The sequence below is a fragment of the Chrysochloris asiatica genome, unplaced genomic scaffold, assembly GCF_000296735.1.
Source record: "Chrysochloris asiatica unplaced genomic scaffold, ChrAsi1.0 scaffold00098, whole genome shotgun sequence".
In the NCBI taxonomy this organism is placed as follows: domain Eukaryota; kingdom Metazoa; phylum Chordata; class Mammalia; order Afrosoricida; family Chrysochloridae; genus Chrysochloris; species Chrysochloris asiatica.
In genome coordinates this window covers 1,114,329-1,125,831 of record NW_006408616.1, presented here as the reverse complement: position 1 = coordinate 1,125,831, position 11,503 = coordinate 1,114,329, and the positions used below count along the sequence as shown (strand labels likewise).

The following is an 11,503-nucleotide window of genomic DNA, read 5'->3' as shown; positions in this document are numbered from 1 at the left end:
TCAATGTTGATGATTTCTTACTTGTATTTACTAAAAATCTGAGAACGATTGTAATCAATCTCTAAATAACTGTCTTGCATGAAGAGCAATGTAGAGCACAATGATTAAGGTTTGGGAATGATAAGTTGAGAAGACTTTCTTTAAAAGATAGGAAGATACAACACAAATCAAATCACACCCTCTGTAACATTACAGCATCAAAAGGAAAAGCAGAGTGGCTTAGGAGACTTTGTACCTTTCCCAACATTAAACTAATGCTTATTTTTGGCTTGAGTTACTAACTTTTTCCATTAGTAGGAAAATGTGTTCTGCAAACTCTCGAATGGCACCACGGCCACCATTACATTTGCAAATATACCCAACAGCCTTTTGGGCAGTGGAACAGGCATCAGCAGGAACTCCACTTAGACCAGCTTTCTTCAAGCACTCTTCATCGGACACTTCATTTCCTGTCAATTAGGGGAAATTCTGATTAAACATTTGAAAAGACAAAGACTATTCTTTAAAGTGAAAATAATGCAAACTTGTTATTTGTTGTTAAATGCCATAGAGTTGGTTCTAACTCATAGCAACTCTGTGTAGGGTTTCTGAGGAGTGGCTGGTGGGTTTGAACCACCAACTTTGTGGTTCAAATTGACCCTGAGCTTCAGTGCTTATTCTACAGTGCCACACCAAGACTCCAATGCCGACAGCAGTCCATAAATAACTGGTAACTCTAGTAAGATACAAGATACTGCATATAAACATTGAAGACCAGATGGAACAAAAATACTTCAAAGTATTTTTTTAAAGAATTTGAAAATTGAGGTCTAGGGTGTTTCCCACTCTTGTCAGAGTAGAACGAACTATACTTTCTGGTTGCTGTATATATTACAATTACTAGAAATTCCATGAATAAATTTAAATTATTTAAAATGTTCTATTAAATATGAAAGAATTCCAAGTTTATCATTTATCATTGTTTTTCTCTATCACCTCCCTAAACCATAGCTTTTTTGTGGGGAGGAAGAGGAAAATATTTTAAGGGAATTTCCAAATATGCTATTTACTTCAAATTTATTTTACATGTATTCTAACCTTCTTCCAATTTATTATTTTTGTCAGCAGTATACAAGGGTTATTTCCCTACAATCATATTCTTTGGTATTTCTTTCTTATTTATCTATTTGAAAAACATATTTCCAGTCCATTTTCCTATGACTAAATAAAAAGATACCAACCAAGATAAGCTACTTCTTTCCAGCATAGTCCCATTTCTTTTCTCCATTCATCTATAATTGATAGCTTGTTTGATATGTTGACTTCCATTTTGCAATCCAGTTTTAAGGCAGCGAGCGTTGACTTTGAACAGGCCCTTTCTGAGATTAACCTTACCTTAAAACAAAAAAACAAAAAGGAATTATTCAGAAAGTGAATGATGTAGGAATCATCTTAAATAAAATAAAACTTAGTAAATATTATAAGTCATAATTAGAAGTCCTTTGACCTTCTGAAGGAGCAGTTAAACTAAGTCAACTAATTGGCATTTTAGAATAATAAAGCTTAAAAAGGTTTCATTTATAATAGTCCAATAAAGGTGAAAGACACAATTTTCTATAATGGAAAGGGTTCTACCTACAGGTAAAAAATATAACATACGTTGTCTTATATTTATCTAAGACATCCCTGTATTTAGTTTTTCCAGAAAACAACTATCTCTTATGCTGCTTTATCAACACACAGTTAAGGTTTCTAGTGAATTATAAGAAATGACCATAGCTTTCATTTTTAAAAATACACATAAGCACTTAGTAATTTTTAATTAAAACTTTTAATTATTTACATTTTAAAGACACACAAGATATTTGTCATTTGCTAAATGCTGACTGACACCTATTAGCTAGGAAACCTTACTTGTTGCATGGCCCCATGGGACATACTAGATAGCACTTATTTAAAAACAGTATTTAACACTTCTTGAATAAACAAAAGATATTATTTGTTGATTGTCAAATTTTTAATTATACTCATCTGAAAGTAAAAGGTATGGTAACTGTTTAGGCACCTGAAGATTAAATTTCGGATGAATGGCTATTACTGAATGTTTAAATTCCTTATTTCCCTCCCATGCTCTTTGTCCTTGAGACAACATCTAATATACTGTATTCAGGGGGCACATACCTCGATACCACTTTTCTTTAATAAACTTATACCAATAGCATCTTTTATATCATAAGATATTATTTCTTTTTGATCTCCTGATACATAAATGTGGCCATTGGTGAGACATCCATCAATATTGCAAACCAAAAGTTTTATCTCCTTAAGCTTCTCTTTGCCAAAATAGCCATATCTAAAAGAAACCAAAATGGACTTTAAATACAAATGCAACACTAATCACTCCCTCTCATTTGACTCGCACCAGTAAAACTAACAGCCCACTCTGTATTAAACTGTTCTAACATCACTCCTCAAATTCACTTCATATATGCATTTCAATTTATAGAATAAGAAGTATAAGTACCGTACTCTATTTCAGACTCTGTGTTTCTTGGGTTATTGAATAAACCATCTAAAGGTATATTTTATGTATACTCACATACCTTTACCATGTGTACAAATTAATTCCAAAAAGCCTAAGATCTTTAAAAGTATCAGAAACCAGTGTCTAGATCAGGGATAGGGAACCTTTTTTCTGTCCAACTTTTCACATCATTCATGGACCATACAAAACTATCAACTTAAAAATTAGCTTGCTATATGTGGTTAAATATTGTGTAGTTCTGATGTGGTTCTGCAGGTTAATGCGCTGAATTGCAAAGTTCGTTTGAACCACAAGGTTGGCGGTTCAAGCCCACCAGCTGCTCCTTGGGAACCTCATACAGGGTCACTATGGGTCGGAACCGACTCAACGGCACTTAACAACAACAACGTGATGGTGGACCACAAGGTCGGAAGTTAAAACCCACCAGCCGATCCTCAGAAATGCTACACAGAATCACTGTAAATCAGAACTGAACCGACGGCACTTAACAACAAAAATGTGATGGCTGGACCTGTGGTTGCGTTGGCAGAGCTAGACCAAATGATTTCTCAGGCCTCACATGGCCCCAGGGCTGGACATTCCCCACCTCTGGTACAATTAAACCTTCCTGCTAAAAATATGTTAGGCTCTAATGTAGAGACTGCACAAGTCTTCTTACCGTAATACTCTTTGTTCTGCAATAGGCCAATCAATATCCACATCTATATCCACACTGTGCTCAGCTCGCATTTCATAGTACGCCATTTTTCCACCCTAAAGGTAATATAAATATGTCATGAGTATGTTTGGGGCATTCATCCACACATTACTAAAATGTTATTGTAGAACAATGATTTTTTTTCCCACAGTACTGAAAAAAAAACCCCAGGAATATAGTGACATAAAACATAACTCTTTGAAGGAGAAATATTTTTGTTCCCCAAGTATTCAAACCACACAAAACAAAGAACCTTAAAACTTAAATCGCTATAGTGTAATCCCCATTTTAAATAGAATTCTATTTTAAGATGGAATAAGGCAGAAATATTTCTTATCCTCCAGTATTCTAACCACAAGGAATTTTATGAAAATTCCTTAACTGTAACCATTTTTTTTGGAACTTCTCTTCTAATTTGCAATGAAGAGGTAAGATAGGAAGGAAAAGTAGCTGTAGCATCTATTATAGAGAATTGAGTTGGAATGGACAATTGTTGTCTGAGTCATATATGAGCCAAAGAAGGAAAACAGCCTCCTGAGCCTGGGGCAGTGGGGGGGCAACAACACAGGGCTTTGCAAAGATATTATTTAAATGACCAAGAAATTTCATTTTCCAAAATTGCTAGTTTTTCACAAATAATGTTATAACGAAAAACCTCATTTTTCTTCACACTTTAGGAACAGTTTAGATTACAGTCTTGTAGTCCCCTTAGAAAAGAACCTGGACAGGTAGGTATCTGTATGTGCCAAGTCTAATTTTTCTAGCTATAATTTGCTTATAGAATCCTGGTATGGCGCTATAGGATTAGGACTGGACTGCCAACCACGAGGTTGACAATTCAAACCTACCAGCTATTGCTTGTAAACTCTGTACAGGGTCACTGTGAGTTGGACCTGACTTAACGGCAACAGCAGTTTTCTTATGCACTGACCAAAACACAAAAATCAAGCTCACTGCCACTGAGTCAATGCTAACTCATAGCAATTCTGTATAGGGTTACCAAGATTGTGTATCTTTACAAAAGCACAAAGTCTCATCTTTCGCCTGCAGAGCAGGTTGATGGGTTTGAACTTTGCTTTTGGTTAGCAGTCCAGTGCTTATCCTATAGCACTACCAGTGCTATCATATACACTGACCAGGAAATTGAAAAAAACAAAAACAAAAAAAAACACCTTCCCCAGTTATTACTTAAGCATGAATAACATTAGACTTTTTACCAGTGTGGTGATTTTTTTATTTTGTTTTCAATGCTATTCTTATAACATAAGAACCTAAATTAAAATTCTGACAATACCATTTACCAACCATTTTTGCCTTGAGTTGCAATTTCCTCATCTTTAAAACTGAGAAATGTCTACTTCATTAAGCTGTTCTGAGGACTACATGAAATGACCTACACAAAGTGTTCATATAGTCCTTGGTACACAGTAAGTGTTGAATACATAATTGGTATATGATACAACCATGCAGATAATTCATAGAACTCTGAAGATGAGGGGTGATAAACCCCTTATTTTAAAACGAGGGCAGTGAAATTCAGGATAGATCAAATGGTATACTCAAGTATACAATTGTAATTGGGATTGTTGTTGTTGTCAAGTGCTATGTGGTAGGGTCTGACTTACTATGACCCTGTATAGGGTTTCCAAGGAGTAGCTAGTGGGTTTGAACTATTAGTCTTCCGGTTAGCAGTCCAGTGCTTATCCTATAATGCCATAGGCTGGCCTTATTGTTGGGGTAGAATCTGTTTTTTCCTGACTCAAGTTGGTGTTTTCTCTTTTTTTAAAAGAAGAGAAAAAAACTACATTTTTTTTTCTCTTTTAAAACCAAGTAGAAGTTATTCAACTGTACATCTATAATTTAACAGTAATACAAACATGGATTACAAAGTTTTTGAATGAATAGGACTTCTGGTGTGGTGCTGTGTTGTAAAATAAGCACTGGACTGTGAATCACAAAGTCTAAATCCACTAGCTGCTCCTTGGAAAACCTATACAGGGTTGCTATGAGTGGAAACTGATTCCACGGCACTTAATAACAACACAAATATCAACACCAGAATAAATGTAGAACATTTACTACTTGACTCATTTTTTATCTTAGTGTTACATTTGTAGCAGAATTACTATAATATTTATTGAATGGATTACGAAGAACAGTACTGCAGGGTAAATAAATGCCTCAGATCAGAAATTTTGTCAGTGACTGCCTTTTCTCTCTCTGCAGGTTGATATTTCCCTTTCTAAAACTCAAATTAAACACATAAAAGTATTTAAAATCTTTTAGAACCCTTTGTGCAAAATAAAAGTACAAACCTGTAAGTAACCCATCTCTATCAAATGTCTCTTAGCAAAATAAAATGAGCCATTTTCATATAATTCTCCATCCCAGTCTTGTCTACGAGGTCGCTTAGCTGGATTCAAATTCAGAGGCTCAGTCACTTCACGAACTAAAAGCAAAAAGCTACAGTTAAGTCCATATCACATTAACATAGAAAGTGCTCATTTAGTTAACAAAGTAAATTCAGTTAACTTAAAAAAAAAAAAAATTAATCTGGAAAGCAGAAATTGCTCAAATACAGGCATACCTTGCTTTATTGTGCTTTAGTTTATCTGGTTTATGCAGTAGCATTATGAAAAGTTTGAGAACTGTGACAATTACCAAAACGTAACACAGAGATATGAAGTGAGCATGTGCTGCTGTTGGAAAAATGACCCTTATAGACGTGCTTGACTCAAGGTTGCCACAAACTTTCAACTTGCATAACCCGCCATGCCACGGTTCCCAACAGATAAGCTAGATAATCCTGCTACCCTAATATCTCAACAAGATCCCTGCAATCAGAGGTACACTGAAATCAGCTGAAATTTCAACTCAGCCTCACTCCTAATAAGATCAAGGTAATAAGTCCCTTATTCTAGTTGTTGGATAGAAGAGAATAGGTGCCCTCTCTGGAGGAAAATCAGACAAGGCTTCAGTGACTATGTCAGTCAGGCATATGATAAAATGTCATGAGACACATGATGAAGCAGGAATGTGTGACTCACAATCAGGAAAAAAAATGGAATTACAAATGACTCAGATGTTGAGATTTTTAATCAAGAACTTTCAAATAAGTATAATAAACACTCGTGGCCTTTAAAAAGCTCATGAAAAAATTCCATTTTCTTTTCATTTTATTTTTCCATGAACGTTTTGAAGTCACCTTATACATTAAAAAAATTAAAGGGAAAGTTTAAAAATTGAATGAAAAGATGGAGAATTTCAATAAAGAATGGAATCTCTGAAAAAGAACTCAATGGACATTCTAGAGTGGAAAATACAGTACCAGAAATTAGTAATTCACCGTATAGGTTTTTAGGTTTTACCGTACACTGGAGAAGTCAGAGAAATTATTAGTGAACTCAAAGACATGTCAATAGAAATTATCCAAAATGAATCAGAGAGGGAAAAAAGAATTAAAATCCAAGAAGACTATGAAAGACATGTGAAAAACCAGACTTTTCCTAAAATCAATTTTAATTGGAGCCTCTGAAGTACAGAAAAAGAAAATATGGCAGAAGCAATATTTAAAGAGATAAAAGTTAAGAAATTTTGAAAACTGATGTCAGACATCAACCCATGGATATAAGAGGCCCAGAGATCCCAAGCAGAGTAAATACAAAGAAAACCTGCCGTAGATACCATAATCAAACTATGGAAAAATAAAGGAGCCTGAGGAAAAGTGACACATTCCATTTAGGGAAACAATCACAACAAAAGCGGATTTATTTTCAGAAACAATGAACTCACACCAATTTTACTCAGATTATATGGAAGTCCTGGTGTGGTGCTGTGGGTTAATGCGTCAGACTGCAAAACCATTTGAACTGCAATGTCGGCAGTTCAAGCTCACCAGTTGTTCCTCGGAAACCCTATACAGGGTTGCTATAGGTCAGAACCGACTCGACGGCACTTCACAACAGCAACAACAACAACTCTAACATATAGAAAAGGATGGAAAACTTTTTAATACATTTTATGATGCAAGTATAACCCTCCTATCAAAACCAGGCAAGGACATCACTAAAACAGAAAATTATAGACTGATGTAATCTCTAAAGTAGTAATGTTCAGTAGAAATATAAGCCACATATACAATGAAAAACATTCTAGTAGCTACATTTAAAAAAGGAAAAATACACAAGTGAAATTAATGATGATAATAAGTAGCCTATTGTTGTTGTTGTTGTTAATTAAGTGCCGTCGAGTATATAGCCTCTTAAATGTAACCTATATTTCCCCTTAACCTTTGAGGGATTGCTTTGACCATTGACTGCTTCTCCCCCCGTCCTCCCGTTGAGTATTTTTACCTGGTTGGTTGAATCCCCAGAAGCAGACCCTGTGGATAAGGCAGGCCATATGTATGTAGCTATGATTCAGAAATGACTACACAGCATCTTAACATTTCTGAAATATCATTTCAACATGTAATAAACATAAAACCAGTGAGATACTGTACTGATTTTTTCTTACTAAATGTTAGAAATCCAATATGAATTTCACATTTATGTTGTTGTTGTTAAGAACCATTGAATCGGTTCTGACTCATAGCAACCCTGTATAGGGTTTCCAAGGAGCAGCTGGCAGTTTGAATGGCCAACCTGTGGTTAGCAGTCTAGTGCTTATCCCACAGAGCCATACCAGGACACTACTATTAGAATATGACAATTTGAACTAGTCACATTTCAAGAGCTAGTGGTTACAACAACTAATCCAACGACTAAAGACAGTTACAGAAACTAAAATGAAGTATTTTTTAAACAATGATTAATTCACGAACACTATCAGCAGTAATGATTGTATAAGGAGCATAAACAGATTATGTTACTCAGGTTTAGAATTATTGTCTGACAATGACATTCAGTTTGTCAGTGGTTCCAAGGGAGTGTCTCATAGGCAAATGCAAACCTACCATCCTGAAAATTTACTTTTAATGTTGAAGGATCTTTCTGCAAGCATTTCTACTTTTCTTTTAAAAAACATTTATGCATGTGTCATTTATACAGCTGCCATTGGTTTAAACTAGACAGTTCTTGAGCCTGTTTGAATCCTGGTGTAGCACTGCAGGATAATGTACTGGACTGCAAGGTCAGTTTGAAATGCAATGTTGGCAATTCACTCACCAGCCACTTCTCAGGAACTCTATGTAGGGTCACTATTGGTCAGAACCGACTCAATGGTACTTAACAACAGCAGCATTTGATTTTTAATCATACAGCATAATGTGCAGATTAACTCTGGGCTTTATTTGCTTCTAAAATTTGTGTTTTAAGCTTCAATAAATCCTCCCTAAACTTTCTTTCTCAGATTTAAAGGAATTTTGTTGTTGTTGTTAAGTGCCGTTGAGTCAGTTTCAACCCTTAGTGACCCTGTATAGGGTTTCTGAGGAGCAGCTGGTGAGCTTGAACCACCAACCTTGCAGTTCAAACGGCTTTGCAGTCTGGCACATTAACCCATAGTGCCACACCAGGACTTCATTTAAGGGAACAGTATGGTTGAATATAGAACCTGGCACAGAAAAAGACATGTTTACAGAATGAAATCAATCAATAGATGGATTCATCAAAGCATTTTAAAGCTTTTGACATATATATTTTGAGATAGAAAAATCTTTATTTTCTGTCTATCTTTATTCTCTTGATTATCTTCATTGCTCTTCTTTGTACCATCTCCAAATTACTGCATTCTTCTTATTGTTATGGATTAAATTATGTCATATCCAAAAAGATAAGCGAAAGTCCTAATCCCTGTATCTATGAATGTGACCTTGTGCAACACAGAAGTGGAGCTAGTCTGATTTCTAATCCCTCTAAGGAGAACAGACACAGAGAAAGGATCAGACAGAGTAAGTAAAGACAACCTGTGAGGATCTATCTACAAACCAAGGGATACCAAGAAGCACCCAAGGCTAAGGAAGCTGAAAGAGAGAGAGAAGAATCTCCCCTAAAGCCAACAGAGAGGCAGAGCCCTACCTATGCCCTTCATTTGAATTTCTAGCCCTCAGAACTATGAGACAAAACATTTTTGTTCTTTATATTGGCTTTATGGTATTATGGCAGCCCTAGGAAATTAAGCCACTTAACTATCTTACTGTATTTTAGGAGTCCTGGTGCGGTGCACAGGATAAGCACAGGACTGCTAAACACAAGGTTCAAACCCAACAGCTGCTCCTGGGAAACCCTATACAGGGTTTCATTATGAATTGGAACCAACTCAAGGGCACTTAATAAAAATAACAATTATCTTTTAAGTCACATGTGTTAAAACCATCAAGGAACATTGTCTATGTTCAAAAAATGCCACCACACTTAATAGAAATCATACAGCCTTTCCCCAAGTATGTTACATTTACTTGCTTGTTACATTACTCTTATTATTTTTTATGTAGTTTTCTAGCTTATCTGGTTAAAAGTCAAGCTCCTAAGAAACCTTGTGGAATCCTTATTTAAGGAATTATAAATTTAGAAAAGCAATTCCACAATTTCAATCTCACAGTTCTTTTGAACTCTTTCATGGATGCTTTTTATCTTCATATTATTTCTTTGTATGGAGTTTAGAAAGATGACATTCAAGGGTAAGTAAAAACATATTGCTACAAAATCATGCTGTTGTTGTTGTTAGGTGTTGTCAAGTTGATTCTGACTCACAGCAACCTTATATACAATAGAGCAAAACAATGCCCAGTCTGGTGCTATCCTTACAATTGTTGCTATGTTTGAATCCATTGTTGTTGCACTGTGTAAATCTATTTCATCAGGAACGTCCTCTTTTTCACTGACCCTCTACTTTACCAAATATGGGATTTGTCCCTCCTGCTACTATGTCCAGAATACATACGACAAACTCTTGCCAGCCTCACTTCTAAGGAGCATTCTAGGTGTACTTCCAACAAAGATTTATTTGTTCTTCTGGCTTTGTTGTTGTAAGGTGCAGTTGAGTCAGTGCTGACTCATAGGGACCTTATGCACAACAGAGTGAAACACTGCCTGTCCCTGTGTCAACCTCACAATTGTTGCTATGTTTGAGCCCATTGCTGCTGCCACTCCATCTTGCTAAAGGTCTTCCTCTTTTTTGCTAACCCTCCACTTTACCAAGCATGGTTCTCCAGGGACTGGTCCTTCCTAATATGTCTGAAATATAAGAGATGAAGTCTGGCCATCATTGCTTCTAAGGAACATTCTGGCTGTTCTTCCAATACAGATTTGCTTGTTTTTCTGGGAGTCCATAGTACTTTTAATATTTTTCTCTAACACTGTATCTAACTCAAATGCATCAATTCTTCTATGGTCTGTCTTATTCATTGTCCAACTTTCACATGCATGCAAGGTTGTAAAAAAAAAAAAAACAAAAAACTATGTACTGGGTCAGAGGCACCTTAGTCCCCAAACTGACATTTTTGCTCGTGAACACTTTGAAAAGGTTTTTGCAACAGATTTACCTAATGCAATATATCATTTGATTTCTTGCCTTCTGCTTCCATGGTTGATCCAAGCAAAATGAAATCTTTGACAACTTCAATCTTTTCTCCATTTATCTTGATGTCTTTTACTGGCCCAGTGATGAGGATTTTGTTTTCTTTACATTGAGATGTTATTCATACTGAAGGCTGTATGCTTTGATCTTCATCAGCCAGTGCTTCAAGTCCTGTTCACTTTCAGCAGGTAAGGTTGTTGTGTCATCTGCATATTCTAGGCTGTTAATGAGGCCTCCTGCAAATCTGAAGTTGCATTCTTCTTCATATAGTCCAGCTTCTCAGGTTATTTGTTTAGTATACAGACTGAAAAAGTATGGTAAAAGGATAGAATCCTGACCCACTTTCCTGATTTTACAGCATTCAGTATTTTGTTGGTTTGTTTTGTTCATGACTGCCTCTTGGTCAATACAGATTACTCAAGAGCAATGAGGAATTCCTGGAATTCCCATTGCTCACAATGTTATTCAGAGTTATGGTTTACATAGTTGAAAGCCTTTGCACAGTCAATAAAACACAAGTAAACATCTTTAGCGTAATTTCTGCTTTCAGTGAAGATCTATCTGACATCAATAATGTTTTCCTTTGTTAAATGTCCTTTTCTGAATTTGCTTAAATTTCTAGCAGCTGCCTGTAGATGTACTACTGCAACTGTTTTGAGTTACCCTCAGCAAAATTTTTACTTGCATGTAACAATAATGATATTGTTCAATGAGTTCTGCATTCTGTTGGGTCACCTTTCTTTGGAATGGGCACAAATATGGATTTC

The 11,503-nt window shown here is 35.7% G+C and overlaps 1 protein-coding gene across 1 annotated transcript in view; it reads right to left on the bottom strand.

The window, feature by feature from the left end:
• Window positions 1–209: 209 nt before the first annotated feature.
• CMAS (cytidine monophosphate N-acetylneuraminic acid synthetase) overlaps window positions 210–11,503 on the bottom strand; it is a 27,820-nt gene continuing 16,526 nt past the window's right edge. Inside the window, exons 4-8 of the mRNA XM_006866938.1 lie at window positions 5,537–5,670; window positions 3,183–3,277; window positions 2,161–2,332; window positions 1,221–1,374; window positions 210–449 (exon numbers count right to left, since the gene is read on the bottom strand). Coding sequence (XP_006867000.1) covers window positions 259–449; window positions 1,221–1,374; window positions 2,161–2,332; window positions 3,183–3,277; window positions 5,537–5,670 — 746 coding nt within the window. The 3' untranslated portion in view covers window positions 210–258. The remainder of the gene's footprint in view (window positions 450–1,220; window positions 1,375–2,160; window positions 2,333–3,182; window positions 3,278–5,536; window positions 5,671–11,503) is intronic.